The sequence below is a fragment of the Amblyraja radiata genome, chromosome 9 (assembly GCF_010909765.2).
Source record: "Amblyraja radiata isolate CabotCenter1 chromosome 9, sAmbRad1.1.pri, whole genome shotgun sequence".
NCBI classification, from domain to species: domain Eukaryota; kingdom Metazoa; phylum Chordata; class Chondrichthyes; order Rajiformes; family Rajidae; genus Amblyraja; species Amblyraja radiata.
The window spans coordinates 986,171-1,013,721 of NC_045964.1; the positions used below are offsets into that span (position 1 = coordinate 986,171).

Below are 27,551 nucleotides of genomic sequence, written 5' to 3' on the forward strand. Positions count from 1 at the left end.
TCGCGTGCGCGCCTGCCAAGAAATTGTGTACCCCCCCATGTTTGGACAGCGATTTCTGTGCCTGGTTCGATCCTGACTATGGTTGCTGTCTATATGGAGTTTGTACGATTATCCCGTGACCTGCATGGGTTTTCTCTGGGAGCTCCAGTTTCCACCCGCACTTAAAAGATGTGTAGGTTTGTAGGTTAAGTGGCTTGGTAAGATTGTAAATTATCCCGAGTGTGTAGAATACTGTTAGTGTGGGGAGGAATCTCTGTTCGGCGTAGACTCGGTGGGCCGAAGTGTCTGTTTCCGCGCTCTATATCTAAACTAAACTAAACTAAAAGTGTGTTGAATATAATGCTTTCAACCCACTTACTGTGACTCATTATGTTTAATTTTATCTTGCAGTAATGGAAATAAACCAGTTAATAACCAATAAATTGTTTCTGGAGGCCAATGAAAATATAAATAAATTGGAAAAGGAGTTGCTCAATGAGAGAAAGCTTGCAAAAGATGAAGAATGCCACCAAAAAAACATGGTCAAAGTTCGAGATCTTCATCTGCTTCTTGACGCACTTGTTGAACAAATAACGTCCATAATTGCCAATTCCCTCACTACGCCCGAAGAAAATAGCAGCCATCTGCGTTCAGCAATTAACGTTATTGATATGGATGAAGCAGCAGAAAAAGAGTGGCAAGAGGCAATGAATCCTTCTGATGCTGAGAGTTTCAGAAGACCCAGAAAGTGGAAAGAATTGTGGGCAGAGACAGTAACCAAAAGTGTAAAGGAACGGATATCAAACCTGCCCTTCGTTGCGAAGGAGCAGAAGGCTTCATGGATGGCACTGCACTTATTAGACCTTCAACAAACCATTGTGGAGGATTTGAAAACTGTCAAAAACTTTACCCAAAAGAGTTATCCGGGAAGTTACAATATTTTTAATGTGTACCTGAAATACTATCACCAAACTGTATCTTCTCACTTGGAATGTATCCAACAAAAACAGCTCGAATCTAATGATCTTTATGCACTGCTCAACTGGATTATTCACACCTACAAAAGGTAGATTGACCACTCGTTCATATTGCTTAATATTGTTTAGATATTGTTTGAGGACATTTCGAATCAGCAGGGAAAGATTATTGCTGGCTCTTGATCCAGAAAATGGAAAAGCGACAATTATCCTCGCTTTTGATTGCAGCCTTGCATCAGGCCTGGATAGAGTGGATGTGGAGAGGGTCGAGGACCAGAGGGCACAGAATTAAAGGAGGCACCTTAAGAATGTAGATTCGGAGCAATTTCTTTAGCCAGATGGTGGTGAATCTGTAGAATTCATTGACACAGACGGCTCTGGAGGCCAAGTCATTGGGTATTTTTAAAGTGGAGATTGATAGATTCTTGGTTAGTTAGAGGGTAAAAGAGAGTTGTGAGTCTGTGGAATTCTCTGCCTCAGAGGGCGGTGGAGGCAGGTTCTCTGGATGCTTTCAAGAGAGAGCTAGATAGGGCTCCGAAAAATAGCGGAGTCAGGAGATATGGGGAGAAGGCAGGAAATGGATACTGATTGGGGATGATCAGCCATGATCACCTTGAATGGCGGTGCTGGCTCAAAGGGCCGAATGGCCTACTCCTGCACATATTGTCTATTGTCTATAAAAGGTTACGGGGAGAAGGCATGAGAATGGGGTTGAGGGTGAAAAGTTCAAGTTCAAGTGAGTTTATTGTCATGTGCCCTGATAGGACAATGAAATTCTTGCTTTGCTTCAGCACACAGAACATAGTAGGCATTTACTACAAAACAGATCAATGTGTCCATATACCGTAATATAAATATATACACACATGAATAAATAAAATGATAAAGTGCAAATAACAGATAATTGGTTATTAATAATCAAAGTTTTGTCCGAGCCAGGTTTAATAGCCTGATGGCTGTGGGGAAGTAGCTATTCCTGAACCTGGTTGTTAATAGATTGGCCGATAGAATGGTGAGTGGACTCAATGGACCAAATGGTCTCATTCTACCCCGTTATCTTATGGTCTTGATTGAATTTGAAGAAGGGTGCTAATGTCACCTATCGAGTCCGACACGGGTCCAGACCTGAAACATCACCTATCCATGTTCTCCAGAGATGCTGCCTGGCCCCATTGAATTACTCCAGCATTTTGTGTCTTTTGTTGAAAACCAGCATCTGCAGTTCCTTGTGTCCACAATGATTACCGTTGACCTGGAAGGAAAAGTCACACCAAGATGATCCCTTTTTCTGCCCCCTGCTGCCAAAAGGCATCCGTTTCACCCAATCCTTGCTATATATCTAAAATGTCAGCAAACAGGCTAAGAGACCAATCGCATTAAATAATTCTCACAGCTAAAAATCCAGCTGGTGTTTTACTTAACTTTTAAAACATTATTAAGGTTGCCAAATAAATATTGACACATACATGTGATTAAATTGGAAGCTTAAATATCATTAATAAGACATATGAAGTGTGAAGGGTTTTTATTATAACATCCCATGTATTTTTAAGTATACAAGGCAATAGCAATTCATACCCATTAGTTCAGTGGACTAGGTCAAACAATATTGTTGAAAAAATGCAAAGGTGTTAATATTGAAGGCTGATGATCATTCACACATTGAACGTAGATTTAATGAAAAACCACACAAAATGCTAGAGTAACACAGTGGGGCAGGCAGCATCTCTGGAGAACATGGATAGATGACATTTTGGATCAGGACCCTTCTTCAGACTAATTGTAGGGGGGTAGGGGAACTGGAAGAGAGGAGGGGCAAGACAAAGCCTGGCAGATATTAGGTTAACTTAGTTGATACTGAGTACAGAAGTTGGGAGTTGTAGTTGTATAAGAAGTTGATGAGGCTGCATTTAGAGTATTGTGTTCAGTTCTGGGCACCGTGTTATAGGAAAGATGCTGCAAGCTGGAACGGGTACGAGGATGTTGCCAGGACTAGAGGGTGTGAGCTATAGGCCGAGGTTGAGTAGGCTGGGACTCTATTCCTTGGAGCTCAGGAGGATCAGGGGTAATCTTATAGAGGTGTATAAAATCATGAGTGGAATATATTGGGTAGATGCACAGTCTCTTGCCCAGATTGAATGTGTGTGAGTGATTGGCGGTGGTCGGAGGGGCCGTAGGCGCAGAATGGCAGCCACGCTTCCGTCAGTCTGCCCCAGGGCAGCTGTGGCTACAGAAGTAGCTTACCACCACCGAGTGTGACTGAGGAGTGAATGAATAATGCGATGTAAAGCGCCTTGAGTATTAGAAAGGCGCTATATAAATCCCATCCATTATTATTATTAGAGTAGGGGAATCGAGGACCAGAGAACATAGGCTTAAGGTGAGGGGGAAAAGATTTAATGGGAATCTTTTTCACACAAAGGGTGGTGGGGTGTATGGAACGAGCTGCCAGAGGAGGTAGTTGAGGCTGGGACTATCCCAACATTTAAGAAACAGTTAGACAGGTACATGGATATGACAGGTTTGGAGCGATATGGACCAGACACGAGCAGGTGAGACTAGTGTTGCAGGAACATGTAGGCCGGTGTGGACAAGTTGGGCCGAAGGACCTATTTCTACATTGTATCACACTATGACTATGACTCGGGGGGGGGGGGGGGGGGGGGAGCAATATATAAACATATAATGTTTAGATAATATGTCCCTTATGTTTCATTGCCATAAAATGATGAACTCGCATCCCTCCAGGTTCAATAAATATGCTTTAAGATGCAATGTTCATTTGCCTTTTTCAATTTCATTAAGAGCTATTATGTGCATGATATTTATGCCTATTATTATTTTCATTACTTTTTCCTCTATGGATGGTCATGCATCTTCCCTCTGACTTTACTATCCATAATTTTGAGTCATTGCGACTAATTTCACACTCGGCATCCCTAATGCAAAGCAGGCATTGTCCACATAAAATATATCTTGGATGTAATCTTGTTAATGAAGCATACAGAACATTGAACAGGCCATCACAAGAACAGGCCGCTCGGCCCACAATGTTGGTGCTGAACATAGTGCCAGGACCATCATTTATCTACTTGTGCATAACGCATATCCTTCCATTCCTTGCATATCCATCTGCCCATCCAAAAATATTTTAAATGCTACTGATGTGCCTACTTCAATAACCCCCCCCCCCCCCCCCCCAGCATGCGTTGCAGGCACTCACCATCCTCTGTGTAAACAAACCTGTCCCACTCACCAACTTTGCCCCTCTCATCTTAAAGCTATGCCCTCCAGTATTTGATTTTTTCCATCCTGGGAAAATATATTTTTCTTTGCATTAAAGCCACGAAAGCATTGCATCTTTTAAATTGTTTTACTGTTGTGATGGTGTGCTTTTCTTTAATCATATTTTAATGTTTTAGCAAGCACGCATACACCCATTTGCCACTTGTTATCGATGAAACAAGACCACAACAGTTATTTTACAATCAGAACACTGCAGATGCAGGAAATGTAAAATAACTTAAAACTCTGGCAATATTCCGTGCAAATAGTAAGCAGAAATGGACATTTCTAGCGCTGTGAGTGAGTTGCAATCTTCACATGGATCGCCATTGTGTAAATTATGAAAATTAAGAGGCTAAAGAATGCACTTTGTTTACAGTGGGGATGTTATGAACCATCCTGATCTTTTACCAGAGGTAAACGTAGAAGAACTGGGACCACTGTTGGACCAAGGGATTATAAAGAATATCATGGACAAATACACTGAAGCTTTAAAGGTACAAATTCAATGATGACTGACATTTGTGGCTCATCTAAATTAACATTGGAAATTTTTAAATGTACAGAAAGAAACCTTGAGTATGTTTTCAGGAGAGATCGTCTCGTGTGCAGCATCACAACCTCCGCTTCATGGTGGCATTCTTTCTCCAGCCAGATTATTCGTTCTCACTAGACTAAGTGGGACCCGTTGGGTCCCGGTCACCACGGTGGTGTATGGTGGGGGGGGGAAGTGTGTATATGGGTGGGAGGGGTTTGCGAGGGGGGTGAAGGAGGGATGTGAGTGGGGGGGGGGGGTGTGAGTGTGGGCGGGGTATGGGGGAGGGAGGATGTGGGAGGGGGTGGTTTGGTGGAGGGGTGTGTGGACGGGAGGAGTGTGTGTGGGCTGGGGGTATGTGTGGGCTGGGGGTATGTGTGGGCTGGGGGTGTGTGTGGACGGGAGGAGTGTGTGTGGGGAGGGGGTTTGCAAAACTAACAATAAGGATTTTAAAAAGCGCTAAGGAATAAGTAGTCATGTGGCAATGTGAAGAGGCTTGTCTACACTTGTGGGTAGCACAGTGATGTAGGCAGTAGAGCCACTGCCTCACAGCGCCAGATATATGCACATATAAAGATATTGCAAGATATGAAACATTTGATACATCATCCAACAATTTAGTTAAAAATGATTGTCAAATAAATGACAAAAAATTATCAACTCAAAACATTCTCACACACAGAGGTTTAGCATTAAGTAATTACAAGATTTTTTGGATAACAGCTGTCCTTTTTGACTTGCAGTTAAAAGTTCCAACATGGATGATAAATACATTGAAGGAAGACAAATCAAAATGGTCAGAATCTGCATATGAACCAGAAATAATGATGGGTTGTTATCGTTCTCATGTTGCCTCTGATATATGTGAGGTAAATGTCTCAATGTTCTGAATATTTCCGTCCACAGCATGGTGGGGCAGTGGTAGAGTTGCTGCCTTACAGCGTCACAGACCCGGGCTCTATCCTGACCAGGGTATGGACTTTGTACGTTCTCCCTGTGACCATGTGGCTTTTCTCCGGGTGCTTTGGTTTCCTTCCACAGTCCAAACATGTACAGGTTTGAAGATTAATTGGCTTCTGTAGTGTAAATTGTCCCCAGTGTGTAGGATAGTACCATTGTACAGGCTGGTCGGCACGGATTCGGTGGGCCAAGGCCCTGTTTCCACACTGTAGCTCCAAAGTCTAAAGTAAAGGTTAAAGAAATTGGTCCGTCCAACCTTTTCAACGGTTCACTGACCTGGATATGCCCCTCTCTGCCCGTAACAAATTACAGATTTCAATTTGGAACTGAACATTAATTGAATTAGTAACTATTGCAATTTGTGCGAGAGTTGTAATAAAGAGGTATTTCAGTTGGGTAAGACTAGAATTATTATCCTCAAAGCCAAAAAAACATTGAGAAAAGACTTGATGGAAGTACGCCATAGGCTGACACAAAATGCTGAAGTAACACAGAGGGACAGGCAACATCTCTGGTGAGAAGGAATGGGTGACGTTTTGGGTCGAGACCCTTCTTCAGATTTAAACCAGCATCTGCAGTTCTTTCCTTCACCATAGGTTGACTAGTTTAGATGGGTTGAACATAGAAGTGTTTTCCTTATAGTGGGTGGTATGCCTCCGAATCTCCGGGGTTGGGTCGCAGCCGCGCGCCATCTCATCCTTCAAAATTCCAGTGAATACAAGCCCAGGCTTTCCAATCTTTCCTCATATGACAGTCCCGCCATCCCGGGGATTAACCTCGTGAACCTACGCTGCACTGCCAAGGTGGTGGGCAGGTAGCCTGGAGTGGGCTAACGCATTCTGGCTGGCTGACGTTTGGAACACAGTCAGTCAGGGGCTTCCATTAGAGAATGACATAAACACTTCCAATAGAGGTGGGTGGGTGGCGAGATTCACGTCGCAGCGGCCTCTGCAGTCCATCTGTCTTTTTATTATTTTTTGTCTCGTTTGAATGTAGTTTTTATTTATTTTTTAACTGGGTATGTGTGTGGGGGGCGGGGGGTGGGGAAACTTTTTAAATCTTTTCCCTGTAAGAAGAACCCGACCTTTTCTCTGTCGGGTCTCCATTGTCGTTGAGGCCGAGCACTGTGGAGCGGCCTCCAACCGGAACGACCTGGGGCTCCAGTCGCGGAGCTGTGGACCTACTTACCATCGTGGAGCTGGCCGAGTTCGGAGCGGGAGGAGCTGTGGTGGCGCTCGGCTGCGACCTGACCCCGGAGATTCGGAGGCTTACCGCAGGTCTGGTGGACAGTGACACGGGAGCTCGCGGGACCCTGCTGGGAGACCGCTTTTCGGGGCTTCCGCAATGGCGACTTCTCCCGCCCGGCGCGGCTTTAATGACCACGGGACACTTACCATCGCCCGCCGGGGGCTTTGACTCTGACATCGGGAGGAGAATGGGGAGTGCAGGGGAGAGATAAGTCTTTGCCTTCCATCACAGCGAGGAGGAGATGCGCTGTGATAGATGTTTGTGTAAATTGTGTTGTGTTTTGGTTCTTTTCCTTGTGTGTATGACTGCAGAAACCAAATTTTGTTTGAACCTCAATGAGGTTCAAATGACAACAAATAAATTGTATTGTATTATGTAGGCACTCAAGCATGGATAATTTGCAGGGCTGCAAGGAAAAGGGTGAGGGACACTGGCAGATTTTTGTACAAGGAGTAAAGGGCCTGTCCCACTTGGGCGACCTAATCCGCGAGTTCTGGCGAGTTTGCCCATGACTTATACTCGCAGCATGGTCGACACGAAGTCGTAGGAGGTCTTCATAATTCTCCTTCATGCTCAGGAGTGGTCTCGTACTCGAGGCCTCAGCTAGGTCGCGGCGTTTTTTTCAATATGTTAAAAAATGCCCGCGAGAAAAAAAAAGGTCGCCATGGAAAAAATCGATACTTTTTTTATTCGTAGGTTTAGTCGTAATAGATCAGCATGTTACTCGTGTATAATCGAGGGTAGTCGTAGATAGTTTTCATCGCTCTCCACTATTCGGTGTCCAATTTTCCCGAAGTTAGTCGTAGCTAGTCATAACTAGTCATAGCTGGTCTTCAACATAGTCGAAGGAGGTCTTCAACATGTCATTTTTTCAAACTCTTCTTAACTCGCCAAGTAGGTCGCCCAAGTGGGACAGCCCCTTTAGAATGCAATCAATAGTCAAATGTTTTCTGAACTGTAATAATTTCATGTTTCTTGCCTCGCCATCATCCCTTGTATAACTGTTTCCCCAAGGGACATGGAGAAGATGTAATGCAAATTAGGGTACAGTTAACACAATAAAGTAACTGGAATTAGCTTCAGGTATTATCATCAAAAGCTGATCATTGCAGATAATGCTTCATGTAAAACTAAGTTGTTTTGTCATTTCAGATGATTGCATCTCATTTGAACGAATCAGGCAAGATCAGCAAGGATCTGAAGAAGAGTGTTTTATGTTACTGCTTGGAAGAATTAACAAATTTTATACACTGGTAATTGTATATTACTTCTTTATAAGCTGCCCACAAGGTGTTACTGCAAATCAGAATGATCAGAGCCAGCTCCCACTGGAACAGGGACCCACTTTCAGTGAAAGAGTGAAAGATAAGAGTTGCAAACTGATGTGGAAACAGAGAATAAGGAGTATAACGTTGTCGCCTAAACTCAAAGCCATGCTTCCTTTTAGGGGGAAGCAGAGCAAATCTGAATTATCCTATTAAAAGGGTTTAAATCTGGAATATGCATTCCATTCTTTTTGTTTTTAATATAACTCATCTTATTCGTCCTTGTTTTCAAGAATGCCTTGATTCCATAAAATAATAGGAACACACTCGAGTGCCTTGTCACAGAATTTACAGAATAAAAAAGGGCATGAGTTCATGCTTGACACCAGCCTCCTCATTTAATCCTCATTGTAGATCCTTCTCGTCCTCTTTGTTTACCTTTAATCTTTAACTTCCCCATAAAGACATCAGTGAACGATGTCTGAAGTTGCACATTTTAATCATTGGGAGATAGATGAAGATTGAAAACTGGTGAATTAATTACTGTGATATATTTATGGTCATTTGTATTCAACATTTCCCCAAGTTGAACCATCAATCCCCTTCATTGAATCAAATACCTTTTATAATTTTTAAGACATATTTATCTCACAATGATATCTCCCAGAATAAAATGTTATCCTTTTCTGATGAATGTAGACTCCTACCATCTCTGTAAATGATTTTGTCTCTACATGTGTTTCTATATTTCTATATTGTCCACAGAGCTGTACACAGCATTGTTGATGTGGCCAACCAAAGGTTCCACAAACATATCACTTTACTTCCTGATTTTCTAATTCTGCTCCCCTAAAAATGAATCCCAACCCTTTGCATTTTATTGTTTTGTTATCTTTATCACAAAAAGTTGCATTTAACCGGCGGTTGAGAATACTAAAATGATACAAGGTCATTAAGGGCAGCACGGTGGTGCAGCAGTTGCGTTGCTGCCTTGCTGCGCCGGAGACCCAGGTTCCATCCAGACTACGGGTGCTGTCTGTACAGAGTTTGTACGTTCTCCCCGTGACCTACATGGGCTTTTGCCGAGATCTTTGGTTTCTCCCACACTTCAAAGACGTACAGGTTTTTAGGTTAATTGACTTGGTATTATTGTAAATTGTCCTTAGTGTGTGTAGGATAGTGCTAATGTGCAGGGGTCGCTGGGCGGCACGGAGTCGATGGGCCGAAGGGCCTGTTTCTGCGCTGTACAGTGCCCTCCATAATGTTTGGGGGAAAAAACCCATCATTTATTTATTTGCCTCTGTACTACACAATTTGTGATTTGTAATCGAAACAATCACATGTGGTTAAAGTGCACATTGTCAGATTTTAATAAAGGCCATTTTTATACATTTTGATTTCACCATGTAGAAATTACAGCTGTGTTTATACAAAGTCCCCCCATTTCAGGGCACCATAATGTTTGGGACACAGCAATGTCATGTAAATGAAAGTAGTCATGTTTAGTATTTTGTTGCATATCCTTTGCATTCAATGACTGCTTGAAGTCTGCGATTCATGGACATCACCAGTTGCTGGGTGTCTTCTCTGGTGATGCTCTGCCAGGCCTGTATTGCAGACATCTTTAGCTTATGCTTGTTTTGGGGGCTAGTCCCCTTCGGTTTTCTCTTCAGCTTATAAAAGGCATGCTCAATTGGGTTCAGATCGGGTGATTGACTTGGCCACTCAAGAATTTACCTTTTTTTAGTTTTGAAAAACTCCTTTGTTGCTTTAGCAGTATGTTTAGGATCATTGTCTTGCTGTAGAATGAACCTCCGGCCAATGAGTTTTGAACTTGAGCAGATAGGATGTGTCTGTACACTTCAGAATTCATTATGCTACTACCATCAGCAGTTGTATCATCAATGAAGATAAGTGAGTAAGTACCTTCAGCAGCCATACATGCCCAGGCCATAACCTTTGAGGTTTCACAGATGAGGTGGTATGCTTTGGATTAGAGCACATGGTATTGGGAGTAGGGTACTGACATGGATAGAAAATTGGTCGGCAGACAGGAAACAAAGAGTGGGGATTAACGGGTCCTTTTCAGAATGGCAGGCAGTGACTAGTGGGGTTCCGCAAGGCTCAGTGCTGGGACCACAGCTATTTACAATATACATGAATGATTTAGATGATGGGATTAAAAGTAACATTAGCAAATTTGCAGATGACACTATGATATTATTTATTGACATTGGAATGCTATCAATGTAAGGATTGAGTTTATTTAACCATTTGACCTGTTGCAAGGAGACTTAACGTACTAGTCAGATTTTGTTTCCATGTGTTTGAATCAAGCTACCAACAAGACCTGAAGGTCAGAAAACAGAGTGCTTCAAACCCATTACCTCTCCTGGTTGTCAGTATCAACAGCTACACTGCCCTCGAGTAAGTGTTATTAATAATTATATCAATAATATAAACATTAAGATATATATTCATAATGGCTGTGGATTGAACATCAGGGTAGCAACTGCTCAAGACCAAATAGGAATGGCCAGTCAGTAGACCAAAGAGCTGGAGTAACTCATCTGGTCAAGCAGCATCTCTAGAGAACAAACAACATATTGGATTTGGGACACTTCTTCAGTCTGACATTCAGTGTTAAGAAGGGTTCCGACACAAAACGTCACCTATCCATGTTCTTCAGAAATGCTGCTTGACCGCTGAATTATCCCAGCACTTAGTGTCTTCTATTGTAAACCAGCATCTGCAGTTCCTTGTTTCAAAAGACAATAGTTGCAGGAGTAGGCCATTCAGCCCTTCGAGCCAGCACTGCCATTCACTGTGATCATGGCTGATCATCCACACACAATACCCCGTTCCTGCCTTTTCCCCATATCCCTTGACTCTGCTATCTTTAAGAGCTCTATCCAACTCTCTCTTGAAAGCATACAGAGAATTGGCCTCCACTGCCTTTTGAGGCAGAGAATTCCACAGATTCACAACCCTCTGTGTAAAAAGGTTTTCCTCGTCTCCGTTCTAAATGGCTCACCCCTTATTCTTCAACCGTAGCCTCTGGTTCTGGACTCCCCCAACATCGGGAACATGTTTCCTGTGTCTAGAATATCCAAACCCTTAATAAACTTATATGTTTCAATAAGATATCCTCACATCCTTCTAAATTCCAGAGTATACAAGCCCAGCTGCTCCATTCTACCAACATATGACAGCCCCTCCATACTGGAAATTAACCTTGTGAACCTACACTGCACTCCCTCAATAGCAAGAATGTTCTTCCTCAAATTTGGAGACCAAAACTGCACACAATACTCCAGGTGTGGTCTCACTAGGGCCCTGTACAACTGCAGAAGGACCACTTTGCTCCTATACTCAACTCCTCATGTTATAAAGGCCAGCATGCCATTTGCTTTCTTCACTGCCTGCTGTGCTTACTTTCATTGACTGATGAACAAGAACCCCCAGATCTCATTGTACTTCCCCTTTTCCCAACTTGACACTATTTTTCCACATGGCCAGTATGTGCTGTCCCGGTCAACGACATCCTTATCTCATTAACTAGTTATAAAAAGATGACAGACTGAATGCTTTGGAAATGTAGTTACAGACAATTGTCTTTTTCTTCTCCGTAGCGTTTGTCAGAATCTCATTTGCTTTCTTTGTTCCCTCAGACTTTATATTCCCTTTCCCTAAATAACATTTGTTAATGCTATGTGGCCTTTTATTTCCCATCCACCCACCCCCCCCCCCCTCCCCCACCCCCGTCACCCCAAACTATTTCTGGTAACGGGGTTTACAAACCTCTAAAAATATTCTACCTGCATTTTGTCATGATTCTCCTATTGTACTATAGATCATAGACATAGAATCATGCTGCATGGAAATAGGCCCTTCGGCCCTTCTTGCCCATGCCGACCAAGATTCCCCATCTACACTAGTCCCATCTGTCCATGTTTGGCCCATCTCCCTCTAAATCTCTGGATTTCTTATCAATTTACCTGTCCAAATGTTGTTATAGTACCTGCCTCAACCACCTCCTGTGGCAGCACGTTCCATATACCTACTGTGGAAAAAAGTTCCATATACCTACTGTGGAAAAAAGTTGCCTCTGAGGTTTCTCATTAAATCTTTCCCATCTCACCTTAAACCTACTTCCCCGAGTTCTTGATTCTCCTACTCCAGGTAAAAGACACTGTGCTTTCACCTTATCTATTCCCCTGATAATCTTATACACCTCTATAACATCATCCCTTGTCCTCCTGCATCCAAGGAATAAAGTTCTGGACTACCTAACCTCTCCCTATAGCTCAGACCCTCGAGTCATGGCAACATCCTTGTACTCTGCACTCTATAATACGATTGATTTGTACTATAATAACTATTTGTTTTGTTCTAATTCTCCCAATAATGGCAAATTGTAAAAGGTGAGTTTGAGTTTAGTTTATTGCCACGTGTACCGAGGTACGGCGAAAAGCTTTTATTGTGAGTTAACGGTCAAGTTCTTCTACTTCTTCATGCAAAAAAACGTTCAATAGCTGAAATGCCTTTCAATTCTATATTCTGTTACTCATCTGTGTAAAAAAAGATTTTCTCATCTCGGTCCTAAAAGACTTCCCTCTTATCCTTAAACTGTGACCCCTAGTTCTGGACTTCCCCAACATTGGGAATAATCTTCCTGCATCTAGCCTGTCCAACCCCTTAAGAATTTTGTAAGTTTCTATAAGATCCCCCCTCAATCTTCTAAATTCTAGCGAGTACAAGCCGAGTCTATCCAGTCCTTCTTCATATGAAAGTCCTGCCATCCCAGGAATCAGTCTGGTGAGCCTTCTCTGTACTCCCTCTATGGCAAGAATGTCTTTCCTCAGATTAGGAGACCAAAACTGTACGCAATACTCCAGGTGTGGTCTCACCAAGACCCTGTACAACTGCAGTAGAACCTCCCTGCTCCTATACTCAAATCCTTTTGCTCTTGTATTGTTCCAACATAATATGGACACAAGATGGCTCACCTGACAACTAAAGCTCCATATCTTTGGATTTATTTAGTACTTTAGCGACATTTAAAAGATATTTGGACAGGTACATAGATAAGAACGATTTACAGGGATATAGGCCAAACGTGGGCAGTGTAGATGGGGCAGCCCAGGTGTTGGGTGGACAAGTTGGGTGAAGGGCCTGTTTCCATGCTGTGTGACTTTATCACTCTAACTACCCTTTCATAATGTTTTTTTAAATATAATGCACAGAATATTATTGCCTCCTTCTGTAAATAGCTCGTTCTAAGCTCCCCCCCAGTCTAGTTTCAGTCAAAAACCACTGAGTCAAGCACTTGCGCATCTAAACTTTATTTTGGAAAAACACAATAACAGTTCCCCACTACTATACCTAACCACGGCGGGTTCGATCCTCGTATATGCCCTCTTAGCTCTGTTCAAGCAGAGACACTCCAGAAGGCCACACAGTCCTAAGCGCTCTCCAAGAAGATTGACACAGGACCTCATGGGAGTGGCCTTTTATAGGTCCCCGAAACTTGAGGGGCCAAACCACAGGGGGGTGGGTCTCTATATAGTCCAATAACAGATATCGATTAACACAATACATGATAGACATTTCCCCAACCCAATAAAACAGTGACTAATAGAATGTATCTGACGAAGTTTCGAGATGCAGTTTAACAGAGATGAATTATGAAACATTTGCCTTGATGTTCAAGAAATCCAGACAAGGCTCAACACTTAACCCAATCAACATCTAGCAAAGTAAAGCTTTGCAACAATATTTACAATGTGTATTCAAGAAGGAACTGCAGATGCTGGAAAATCGAAGGTACACAAAAATGCTGGAGAAACTCAGCGGGTGCAGCAGCATCTATGGAGCGAAGGAAATAGGTGACGTTTCGGGCCGAAACCCTTCTTCACCCGCTGAGTTTCTCCAGCATTTTTGTGTACCTTTTACAATGTGTATGTCTGGTTTGCATTCATCCAAACCGTTTCATGCAATTTACACCTAATTGTCAGAATCTGCAGATGTAAAGGGATAGTTTAAGGGAGTAAAGGGATGGTTAATGACCCCAGAATTAACGAGAAAGAAAGCCCACGAAGGGATAGGAGAGTATGGCCAAGTGTAATAGGGATCGATGTGAATGGTGAGATGCGTAAGGAATTAAAAGTATTGTATTTGAATGCGCAAAGTATAAGAAGTAAAGTAGATGAGCTTGAGGCTCAGTTAGAGGTTGGTAGATATGACATTGTGGGGATTACTGAGACGTGGCTGCAGGAGGATCGGGCCTGGGAACTTAATATTCAGGGTTATATATCCTATAGAAAGGACAGGCAGGTGGGCAGAGGAGGGGGGGTAGCTCTTCTGGTGAGGGATGGAATTCAGTCCCTTGCGAGGGAACACATAGGGACTGACGAGGTAGAGTCACCATGGATTGAGTTGAGGAATTGCAAAGGCAAGAAGACACTAATTGGTGTTATCGACAAATTCCCAAATAGTAGCCTGGATGTAGGGTGTAAATTGCAGCAGGAGTTAAAACTGGCATGTAACAAATTCGCTGTGGTGATGGGGGATTTTAATATGCAGGTAGACTGGGAAAATCAGGTTGGTTCAGGACCCCAAGAAAGAGAGTTTGTAGAATGCCTTCGAGATGGATTCTTAGAGCAGCTTGTAATGGAGCCGACCAGAGAAAAGGCAATTCTGGATTTAGTGTTGTCCAATGAACCAGATTTGATAAGAGAACTCGAGGTAAAGGAACCGCTTGGAGGTAGTGATCATAATATGATTAGTTTTAATCTGCAATTTGAGAAGGAGAAGGTTAAATCGGAAGTGTCAGTAATGCAGTTGAACAAAGGGGACTATGAAGGCATGAGAGGCATTAACACTTCCTTTGTTACACAGGGAATTCATGAAGACTCTTAAACAAGATAATGACGCTCATTTCGAAAAAGTGGAGAAGACACTAAAGAATTCAGTGCAGGAACTCAACAAAATTCTCTCAGATGACCTTCTGCTTCAAGCATTGGTATGTTGGCAATAGTATTAACCCGAATGCTTTAGATATCAAGGAGTTAGTGCTATGCTGTGATTTTTTTGTTTTCTCTAGCCTTGTTTTAAGAAGCTCATGACAAGGAAGTGGTTAACCTGCAGTGAAGATTTTAATCAGCTAATAAGAAAGACTGAAATATATTGCAAAGACTTCAAGAAAATGAAGCAGGCCAATTGCCAGGTACATTGCTTCTTGTTGTACAGTAAAAAAAGGTTAATTTATTAAATACCATAAAGCAGGAGCTTATAATAAATAACTAAACCTATATCTCTATTTAAATAAAAGGTGCTGGTTTCTGATCTCCACTATCAGTTTGTTAAAACATACATTATACAAATGATGAAAATGAACATCAGCTGGAAATTACCTGCAAGACGTGTCACAGCAGCAAATAAGATAAAAGAAGAACTGGGAAGAATAAGTAAGATGTATCAAGAATTTGTAAGTCATAATATTTTATATTTCCTCCTGGTTTTGAAAAAACTATTTGGAATCTCCCTGTGCTTATTTCTTTGCTTAGCTTGGCTGACGAGTGGACACGTGGGCCAGGTGTGGCCAGCTGGGATCAAGTGTATCCCTGGAGGAATTTCGGGAACTAAGGAGCAAAGTTTTAAAAAAAGGAGATCAGAAGGGCAAAAAGGGCCCAGGAGATAGCTCAAGGAAAATCCCAAGAGATTTTGTAAATACATAAGGGGGAAAAGGGTAACAAGAGAGAGAGTGGGACCTCTCAAGAATCAAAGCCGTCACTTCTGTGTGGAGCCACCTGAAATGGGCAAGGTCCTCAATGAGTATTTCTCCTCTGTATTGAAGAGAAAAACAGGAGGGCGGAGGAATTTGGGGCAGTCAATGGAAGTGTCTTGAGGGCAGTCAATGTTCCCGGTCGAAGAGGTGCTGAAGGTACTATCATGTATGAAGGTGGACAAATCTCTAATGCCTGATCAGATATATCCGAGGACATTGTGGGAAACCAGCGGGAGCCTAGGTTGAGATTTACGAGTCGTCTTTAAATACAGGAGAGGTGCCGGAAGACTGGAGGGTGGCAAATGTTGTGCCTCTATTCAGGAAGGGCTGCAGGGAAAATGCTGGGAACTTTAGGCAAGTGAGCTTAACATCTGTAGTTGGATAGTTACTCAAGAGTATAGGACATGCAGGCATTTAGATGGACAAGGGCTGATTAGGGATAGTCAGCATGGTTTTGTATGTGGGAGGTCATGTCTCACAAATCTGATTGAGTTTTTTGAAGACGTGACCAAATAGGTTGATGGGGGCAGAGCTGTAGATGTTGTATATATGGACTTCTGCAAAGCATTCGACAAGGATCCGCATGGTAGGCTGCTCTGGAAGGTTAGATCGCATGGGATCCAAGGAGAGATAGCTGAATGGATAGAAAATTGGCTTCATGGAAAGAAGCAGAGGGTGATGGTGGAAGGTTGCTTCTCGGACTGATAGGTGACTGGTGATGTGCCTCAAGGTTCGGCGCTGGTCCCGTTACTGTTTGTCATCGATATCAAAGATTTGGATGAGAACATACATGGCAAGATTAGCAAGTTGGCAGATGATACAAAAGTGGGTGGTTTTGCAGATAGTGAAGATGGTTGTGAAAAATTGTAGCAGGATCTTGATCAATTGGTCAGGTGGGCTGAGGAATGGTTGATGGAATTTAATACTGAAAAATGTGAGTAGTTGCATTTTTGGAAGTCTAACACGGGCAGGACCTACACAGTGAATGGTAGGGCTCTGGGGAGTGTTGTCGATGCGGACAGATCTCGGAGTGCAGATGCATCGTTCCTTGAAGGTGGAGTCGCATGTAGATCGGGTGGTCAAAAAGGCTTTTGACCCATTGGCCTTCATCAGTCAGAGTATTGAGTATAGAAATTGGGAGGTCATGTTGCAGTTGTATAGGACGTTGGTGATGCCGTATTTATAGTATAGTGAAGGAAGAAACTGCAGATGCTGGTTTAAACCGAAGATAGACACAAAATGCTGGAGTAACTCAGCGGAACTGGCAGCATCTCTGGAGAGAAGGAATGGGTGACGTTTTGGGTCGTGACCCGTCTTCAGACTGATAATCAGGGGAAGGGGAGACTACAGATATAAGGATGGGTAAGATGTGAAAACAAAGCATCAAAGGGGGTAGAGGTGCAGGCAGGTGGGACTAAGGGAAACAAGTTGTTCGGCACGGACTTGTAGGGCCGAGATGGCCTGTTTCCGTGCTGTAATTGTTATATGGTTATATGGAGATCAAGGAAAATGTAGAATAGATCATTGTTAGCTCGGAGATGTTAACAACAAAAAAAACAGAGATAAAATGTAATCAGGGACAGTTAGACTGGTCAGAGAACTAGGAAGGGGGAGGGTGCAATGGAAAGAGAGGGAAAGCAAAGGTTGCTTGAAGTTAGAGAAGTCAATGTTCATACCGCTGGGGTCTAAGCTGCCCAAGCGAAATATGAGGTGCTTTTCCTCCAATTTGCGCTGGGCCTCACTCTGACATTAGTGGAGGCCCAGGACAGAAAAGTCAGTGTAGGAATGGGAGGGGAAGTTAAAGTGTTTAGCAACCTGGTGATCAGGTAAGTTTAGGCAGACTGAGCGGAGGTGTTCAGCAAAACGATCGCCAAGCCTGCGCTTGGTCTTTTGATGTGTGTTGTGTTCAGTTCTGGGCACCATGCTATACAAGAGATGTTATCAAGCTGGAAATAGTACAGAGAAGATGTACAACGATGTTGCCAGGACTAGAGGGTCTGAGCTATAGGGAGAGGTTGAGTAGGTTGGGGATGAGGGGTGATCTTATAAGAGGTGTGTAAAATCATGAGAGGAATAGATCGGGTAGATGCACAGAGTCTCTTGCCCAGAGTAGCGGATTGGTTGAGCAGAGGACATAGGCATAAGCTGAAGGAGAAAAGAATTAATAGGAATGTTAGATGTAACTTTTTCACATGAAGGGTGGTGGGTGTATGAAACAAGCTGCCAGAGGAGGTAGTTGAGACAGGGCTATCCTAAATTTAAAGAAACAGCTAGACGGGTACATAGATAGGACAGGTTTGGATGGATATGGACCAAACGTGGGCAGGTGGGACAAGTGTAGCTAGGACATGTTGGCCGGTATGGGCAAGTTGGGCTGAAGGGCCTGTTTCCACACTGTATCACTCTATGACTAAGCCAAAGGAAACACTACTTTGTAGTGACGCATCAGTAGAACTGAGCCTCATTGCGCCAGAGACTCAGGTTTAACGCTGACTAAGGGTACTGTCTGCACAGAGTTTGTATGTTCTCCCCGTGACTGCGTGGATTTTCAGCGGGTGCTCTGGTTTCCTCTCACACTCCAAAGACATGGGATTGTAGGTTAATTGGCTTCTGTAAATTGTCTCCGGTGGAAAGGATGGAATTGGTGTGCGGATGATCATTGGTCGACGGACTCGGTAATCTGTTACCATGCTGTATCTCTACTATTCCATCATCCACTGAACCGTAAAAATACTCAACTAGCTCTGTTGAGAATTAGTTAATATAACTACTATTTTATGTTACCTAGTGTATTCACCATTCTTTTTAATCTTTAACGTTGTTTGTGATTGGATAATTTTGCATTTCTAATGAATCCTTCAATTCTTGATATAACCTTCATCTAAACTTTGGTGAAAACGTCAGAGATTTACAAGTATTTTTGTTCGGGAAACTCTCTGAAAATACAAATAAGCTTTCAGAAAATCCCAGCAAATTTATATACTTCCAAGAACATTTATCGGATATTTCAAAACACAGTTTCAGCATCTCAAGGAAAAGACTCATATTATTATGAACTATTTATCTTAATTAGAATATAAAAATGGAAATAAGTCGTTAAGAAGTCAAAATGTTTAAAACATGCATGTGATTTAACAATAGAAATCTAATTACCTCAAAGGTAATAGGAATGTCCAATGTCTAGAAGTCCAGTTTGAAAATTCTTGATGTGTATTTTGATTATAGAACATAAAAATAATAAAGCATACTTAATTCATTTTTCATTCGATGATTTATAAACGATATATATATTTTATTTCACAGGGTACAACTGCCTCATGGCTTTTTCCAGTAACCCAACATTTGTTTGAGTTTATTAATGCAAATGATACCGATCTTGAATCAAAGCTGATTGCATTATACAAGGACTATCCTGATATTGGGTAAGTGGAATAATAATGCGCATGCAAGGGCTTTTTACTCTGACTAAGAGCTTTTCATCCTGTGATTATTGGGCTGGAAACTGCACTTTTGTTCTTTAGTTTAGTTTATTATTGTCACATATAGGTACAGTGAAAAGATTTTTTTGAGTCATAGAGTGTGGAAACAAGCCCTTGTGCCCAGACCGACCAACATGTCCCATCTACACTAGTCTCAAACCGTTCTGTTCAAACAGCAAAAAGACTGTACATGATTACAATCAAGCCGGCCACTGTACACAGGTACAGGATAAAGGGAATAACATTTAGTGCAAGATAAACTCCGATAAACTCCAGAACATTGGCTTCAAAAAGACCTGGAAGATCTTCCACTCTTCCCAACCTTCCTTCTTTGCCATCTCTTATTGTTCCATGTGTAAAATCGGGGAACATCAGCGTAGTAGAGTGTTCTTGGAAATGGCTCTTGAGAACACAATGCCATGAATTCAATTAAAGTCATTCTCGCCATATCATCATTGTTCACTTGCTGAGCAGCATTGACTCTGATAACGACTCGTTGTTGTGGTAGATGTGTCTGGAGTCGAAAGACAGCGGGGTGCCTCTCATGAGTCGGAAATCCAAGGATTGATGCCACTGCTTCTGATGGACCAATGTATCTGCCAGTCAAGTACTGTAATTTTGTCATCCCTGTTAACTAAAAGCTACTTGATCACTTCCCTTCAAGGTGTACTTGTGGATGTATTTGACTGACTTTATAGAGGAGCATATCTCAATGTTGATGTGAGATTTGAACAACTTCAATAGTTGAGCATTATAGGGCACCACCCAATCAGAAGTGATATGTCGATGCCGGTGTCCTTCTTGATGTCCCTGAAATCCTCCCATGTCTGGTGATCTTCTCCTGTATAGAGGATATGAATTATGTCGCGATAAATGGCTTTGGGAATCTCTTACTGCATTTTCCTTCCTTTCAACATGGAGAGGTGTGGTTGCAGAATGGCCCATGAAACATGTGCTTGAGTACCAATTTAGCAGCTCAGGATCTACTTATGGGTCTGGTATTTCAGGCTTGCACAAATCTGTCAAAATCATTTGGTCTTGGCTTAGTTGCTTCATCAAACCACAGCAGACAGTGCAAATGAGGCAGACCTCTCTTCTGGCATTCCACAGTGGAGACAAAATCTATACAGTTGCCAAAGAGGCCATGTAGTCCAGTGGGGTAGTTGATGAATAGGGGGTACACAAAAATGCTGGAGAAACTCAGCGGGTGCAGCAGCATCTATGGAGCGAAGGAGATAGGTAACGTTTCGGGCCAAAACCCTTCATCAGTTGATGAATATGGAATTGAATTGAATTGAATGCCTTTATTGTCATTCAGACCTTATGGTCTGAACGAAATTTCGTGCCTGCAGTCATACATACAATCATACAATAATAACAACAATAAACACAAATTAACATCACCACAGTGAGTCCTCCAAGCACCTCCTCACTGTGGTGGAGGCAAAAATCTTAGGGCTGCAGTCTCTTCCCTCCTCTTCTCCCTCTGCGCTGAGGCGATACCCCACCGGGCGATGGCACAACAGTCCCGCGGCTCACCGAACCCCGCAACGGGCCGGCTCAAACACCGCGGCCCGGGGTGGTCGAAGCTGCGCCCTCCAGTCCAACAGACGCAGCCGCTGGCCCGCGGCTCAACCCCGGACTCGGGTCATAGCCGCCAGATCGCCGTCCCAGCCACCGGAGCACCGTTCCAGCCCTGAGCCGGATCGCCCTCACTTGAGTGCCGTTCCTCCCTCGAGCTGGGCCACTCCGACGGGAGTGCCGTTCCATCTCGGGCTGGGCCACTCCGACGGGAGTGCCGTTCCACCCTCGGGCTAGGCCACTCCGACGGGAGCGCCGTTCCACCCTCGGGCTGGGCCTCTCCGACGGGAGCGCCGTTCCACCTCGAGCTGGGCCACTCCGACGGGAGTGCCGTTCCACCTCGAGCTGGGCCACTCCGACGGGAGTGCCGTTCCAGCCCCGAACCGGGCCGCTCCTCACGGGAGCGAGCCCAGGGTGAGTCCTGACTGGCTCTGCCTCCGGAGTCTCGAGGCCGCCAGCTCCGCCATTAGGCCTCAGCGCAGACGGAGGCAGAGAAGGGGGATACGACAAAAAAGTCGCATTCCGCCGAAGAGAGAGACAGCAAGCCCCGTTTCAATAGCTTCCTTTTCAGATCGAATGCTCTTGCAATCAAGTCTGGTCTATCACACAGCTGCTGATTGCGAAAGCAACACTGTCGCAGCTCGCTCCAGTTTGGTCGGGGGGAGCGCTACAAGCTGCCAGCCCTGCCAGCAGTGTGTTTGATTTTTCTACTTTTTTTGTTTTTTTAGTGTGACTTATGTATGTTTTTAATGTCTCTGTGTGTGTTTTGTGTGGGGGGTGGTGTGGGGGGATAAGGGGGAAACTGCTTCGGTCGCCTCCTCCACGGAGAGGCAAATGTTTCCATGTCGCCTCCCCCGTAGCCTAACATCGAGGATCGGTGCAGCCTTTCCCGGAGAGGTGCCCGGGGCTTCAGCTGTGGGCGCAGTGCGGACTCTTCCGTCGTGGAGCGGGCGAACCCTCGCCGGAGGGGAGCGCTCCATTCGCTGGCCCGCGGCAGCTTAAAGCCACAGTCTGCGGAGCTCCTGCTGGCGCTATGTACGCAGCCCGGGATCCCTCGTTGGGGACCCCGGAGAAGAGCTCCGACCGCCGGTCCGCGGCCAACTTCTACCGTGGGCTCAGTGGGGACTTACCGTCCGGAGCGAGGTCCCTCGCTGGGGTTCCCTGGAGAGGAGCTCCGACCACCGGCCCTGCGGTCTGCGATGCTTCTGGCTGCGGCACAGCGGGGACTCTAAATCTTCGACCGCTGGCCTGCGGCCGACACCAACCTGAAGCCGCAGCCTCCGGTGGGGAAGCACCGATTCAGGACTTACCTGGACCTACCCTGTCCGTACATCTGGATGCCTGCAGCAGCGACTGCGGAGGGTTGAGGTCCCGACCAAGGGGGAAAATGGAGGACTGGCCAAATGTTGTGCCTTCCACCACAGTGATGAATGCTGTGGTGGATGTTTGTGTTAAAAAAAAAATTTGCGTATTGTGTGTTCTTTTTTTTAATTTTACCGCTGCTGGCAAATTCATTTCACTTGCACTTATGTGTACATCATGGCATCCTGGCATCGTTCCATCATGTATCTTAGTCCACCGACAAATGTCGAGAAGGCGATGATGCGCTTTCCGATGTTTTCCAAATCATCATTATTGTTTAATGCATCCGTGAGGTCTCTGTAAGTTGTTGATCTCAACGAAGCTCGATTCATGCAAATATAATTGAGCCTATCGGTCTCCATTTTAGCGACATATTAACGACATATTGTTGAAAGAGTCGGCCTCCTCTCAAATGGTGGTTTAATTCATTATCATGATTCACGATCCTATAGGCATAATATCGCTTTTCTGTCAATTTCTTGGTGGTTAATCATTTGGAGTTGGTGATGTCATCCATCATCTCCATGTGGAAAGGAAAACTATCATAAGACCTATGAGATTCTGAAATGCTTTTCAGGCCTCCTCCTCTTTCTTTCAAGACAATGTGCCGTGATGTTGCCTGAGGGTGATTATCGTTTGGAATTATGACAGCAACTTCATTGGCAATTTGTGTGTTAAACTGCCTTTCATGTTCCAAAGCTGGCCGATGATCTGGATTTATGATGATCGATGCCTCTGGTAAACCTCGAATTGTTTCCTTTGCCATTTTAATTGTTTCCTTTGCCATTTTAATTTGAATACCGCCAGCTTACTCGCAGTTTTGTTCCGATCGGTGGAAGCTGGTAAGAGTTATCGAAGTTTAAAAATCTTAAAAACTGCGCGTGCGCAGATCGATGGCCTTTCCTGCCATTCAGCGCCTCGCGGATTGGTCCCTTCTACTGTCACTTCTCGGGCCGGTTTGCCCCTTCCTGCGCCATCGCGTATTTACTGCAGCTGCAGGAGGCTCTGGATAGCCGGTGGAGGTCTCCAACCGGACACAATTTTCGGAGGGAGGGACCGGAAATGGCCCGACCCAGCCCGACCCGACCCAGTCCGACCCAGCCCAGCCCAGCCCAATCCAATCCAACCCAACCCGGCCCAGCCCAGCCTGGCACAGAGTCAGAGATGGCACCGATGTCGCCAAACGGAAAGCAGAGACCCTGATCCCGGCAGAGGAGAACGACCAGCGAAGCAACGGCGGCCTGTGACCAACGACAAGCGCCCGCTGTGAGTCCCCATCGCACCGCAAACCCCTTCCCCTCGCTGGCTCCTGCCCTCATCCCCCTTAATACTGCGCTCTCCCCCATGGCTCTTCCCCCGTCTTTTCTCTGAGCTCTCTCCCCCACCACACCACTTCCCACACACACACACCTCCCTCCCACACACACCACTTCCCCCCCCACACACACCTCCCTTCCGACACACACCTCCCTTCCGACACACACCTCCCTTCCGACACACCCCTCCCTCCCACACACACACCTCCCTCCCACACACACACCTCCCTCCCACACACACACCTCCCTCCCACACACACCTCCCTCCCACACACACCACTTCCCCCCCCGCACACCTCCCCTCCCACACACACCTCCCTCCCACACACCCCTCACAACTCTCCCCCTGCCCACACCCCCCCCTCACTCCCCACAACCCCCCCCCATCCATGCACCCCTCTCCCCCACAACCCCCCTGCCCACACGTACCACCCTCCCACACCCCTCCCTCCCACTCACCCATTCCCTCCCACAACCCCCCACAACACCCCCCACAATGCCACACCCCCGCCCACATACCCCTCTTCCCCACAACCCCCTTCCCCTTCAACCCTCCCCTCCTCCCCCCCCACATACTCTTCCCCCAACCACAAACCCCTCCACAACCCCCCCTGCCCACAACGCCCCTCCCCCACAACCCTCAGAAGTGAAAGGTTGAAAACGTCCATAAAAACTCCAGCCAGTTGGTCCGCACAGGTTTTTAGAACATGACCGGGTATACCATCAGGACCAGGTGCTTTCCGAGGGTTCACCCCTCTGAAGGATTTCCTGACGTCGGCCTCTGTGACTGAGACTGAAATACCATCACAGCGAATGGGGGCTCGGGAAGGCACATCAGTGTGCTCCCTATCAAAGCATGCGTAAAACGCATTGAGCTCAACCATGGAGGAGCTCGCAGTCTCGTTTAGAGACAGATGTCGGGAGCTCCAAACGACGCAGAAGGTTTTGACCAGCCCCGACCTGGGGTCCGATCGCCCGGCGCGGGGGAGCTGAGATTCCCCCCCCCCCCCCCCCCCCCCCCCCCCCTGATGCAGGAGCTTGATCACCCTGATGCGGAAGGCCCAACCGGCAGCTCCGGGAGCCAAGATCGCCCTGTCAACGGAAGGCTCGAGTCCCCCGGGAGAACAAAGTAGGGAAGAGATGGAACTTTTTTTCGATTTCCATCACAGTGAGGAATGTGGAGGAGTAACTGTGGTGGATGTATATGTTAAAATGTATTTTTTGTGTTCTGTTGCTTTTTATTGGTATGACTGTACGGCAAATCAAATTTCTCGTATGTTGCAAAACATTCTTGGCTAATAAAGCATAATTATGATGATGATTATGATCTTAAAATTAAAATGTACTGATTCTCATTGTCATTGACACTTGTATTTTACAGTGAGGAGCATATTTCAGCCCTTCTTTACTTCCGTGGGATTTCAAGAGGAAGAAAGAAAAGCAAATTAATGAAACATTTCAGTCAACTGGAGGAAACTATGAAAGAGCCAATAAAAACTAGCCACCCCTTTCTTTTTGCCGATATAAAAACTGGACCAGTGACCTGTTTGCCATCATTTTAATTTGCTTTAAATTTCATGTTTCGAGTTGCTGCTGCACAGGTTTGTAGGCTGATTGTCTTGGTAAAAAAAATTGTGAATTGTCATGTCATAAGTGATTGGAGTAGAACTAATCCATTCGGCCCATCATGACTGATCTATCTCTTCCTCCCTCCTAACCCCATAGTATTCCCATGTGTGTGTAGGATAGAGTTAGTATTCATGCATTGCTGGTCAGCACGTGCTCTGTGGGCCGACCAGCGATTTGAAACACTGACTTGGTACACGGGACAATGAACTAAACTGAACTGACCAAGTAAATGACTCCAATCACTTCAGCTTCATGATCAGAAAAATGTTAATTTACAACACGTTATTACTAACGACATTGTAGTTAGAAGCCGATGTGTAAAATAAATCTACAGATCGAAAACACTGTTTGCAGCAAGCAGCATTCACTTCCACAAATCTTGCAATAACTTTTCAGGGCAAGGAGCCACTATCGTATAAATGACTTTAATCACCTCAACTTCATGAAATACATCACAAACATTAGTTTACAACATATTATTACTAACTACATTTTAGTTCAAGGCTGATATATGGAAAATCACACAACAACTGAGTAGGTCTGTTTGAAGCAAGCAGCTTTTGCTCCCATGATTCCTGCAATGACTTTTCAATAACTACAATCAAACCAATTATTTCATAGGATGCAGAGTATTGGAATACATCAGAAAGGGTGGTTTACAACACATTACTACATTTTAGTTGATAGCTGTTGTATGAAAAACAATACTGCTTTGGAAACTGAATTGGCTTGCTTGCAGCAAACAGCATTCATTTCCATACATCTTGAAATAACTTTTCAGTGCAAGGTGCTACAATCAAACCAATGACTCCAATTGATGCAGTGATGATATGCATTGGAAAAGGTAGTTTATACCAAGTTGTTACTTTCTACCTTTTTGTTGGTAGCCGTTGTATGTAAAACAATGATACCGCTTTGGAAACTGAATTAGCCTGTTTGCAGCAAATAGCATTTGCTTCCATACATTAATGACTTCAATAGACGTAGTTTGATGAAAATCTGCATGCTGTATGAGTATATAATTGTTGTTATATAATAACAAGCATGCAAACAGGCCCTTTGGGACAACTTGCTTACGCTGGCCAACATGTCCCATCTACAATAGTCCCGCCTGCCTGCATTTGGTCCATATCCCTCTAACCCTGTTCATGTACCTGTTCATGTACCTGTCCAAATGTTTCTTACCTGCCTCAAGTACCTCCAGCGGCAGTTCGTTCCATACACCCACAACCCTTTAGCGTAAAAGGTTACCTCCTCAGGTTCCTAGGGGAAGGGTAAACAATAGTGAGGGCTAATAGTGAATAGAGCTGTGGATTGTGCTAATGTGATAACAGGAAACCGCAGACAAAGCTGAACAGGAATTGATTATGCGTGATTATGATTATGAACTGATTATGCATGCACCCATCATTATAACTGAAATTTGGATTTACTATTAATGAATTGAGACTTGTGGATAATCATCTCATTTTGTTTCCGACCTAATTAAGACGGCCTGAGTTCATTCTGTAATCAAAATCCCTCGTTTTTATTGTTAATCAAGTCTCTGTACAAAATCTCGTCATTTGAGAATGTATAAAATGTACCAGTTGCAGTTGACATTGGTAGCCTCCCAGTAAACAGGGACATGCTTGTGAGCAGCGGGCCGGGACACTCTCTGTGAGCGGGGACATGCTGGTGAGCAGCGGGCCAGGGCACTCTCTGTGAGCAGGGACATGCTAGTAAGTAGGGACATTCCTGGTTAGCAGTGGGCTGACAGAGAAGGTGGTCCCCAGTGGAGGTCTCTTTGTAAGGGAGTCCTCCCCCTGTCCATCGGACACCTGCTGTGGAGCGTGTCGCACAGAGCTGTGGCGTGCAACAGATATTTGAGTCAGTTCATGGACACGCCAGCCGCCTGTCACTTCTGCAACGAGGAAGAGACGATGTCCCACATGTAGATGGAGTGCGAGAGGCTGCAGCCTCCGTACGACTATCTGAAGGGGCTGCTCCTCATGTTTTGGCTGAACTTTAGCCCCACGCTCCTGATCTTTGGTCACCCAACAGAGGGGGTAAGGTTGGGAGGGGGGGGGGGGAGGGGGGGGGGGGGGGGGGGGGGAGTTATCTCCCTGTCGGTTTGCTCCTGGGCCTGGCCAAGATGACCATTTGC

The 27,551-nt window shown here is 44.7% G+C and overlaps 1 protein-coding gene across 3 annotated transcripts in view; it reads left to right on the plus strand.

Moving 5' to 3' along the window:
• exoc3l4 (exocyst complex component 3 like 4) overlaps nt 1–25,749 on the plus strand; it is a 60,517-nt gene extending 34,768 nt beyond the window's left edge. For all 3 annotated transcript variants that reach the window (XM_033026481.1, XM_033026480.1, XM_033026483.1), the window contains 10 exons: nt 391–1,045; nt 4,621–4,738; nt 5,520–5,645; nt 8,137–8,237; nt 10,587–10,676; nt 15,150–15,273; nt 15,355–15,477; nt 15,583–15,738; nt 19,342–19,460; nt 25,158–25,749. In XM_033026481.1, the coding sequence (XP_032882372.1) occupies nt 391–1,045; nt 4,621–4,738; nt 5,520–5,645; nt 8,137–8,237; nt 10,587–10,676; nt 15,150–15,273; nt 15,355–15,477; nt 15,583–15,738; nt 19,342–19,460; nt 25,158–25,338 (1,793 nt within the window). In that variant the 3' untranslated portion in view covers nt 25,339–25,749. The remainder of the gene's footprint in view (nt 1–390; nt 1,046–4,620; nt 4,739–5,519; nt 5,646–8,136; nt 8,238–10,586; nt 10,677–15,149; nt 15,274–15,354; nt 15,478–15,582; nt 15,739–19,341; nt 19,461–25,157) is intronic.
• Nucleotides 25,750–27,551: the final 1,802 nt, after the last annotated feature.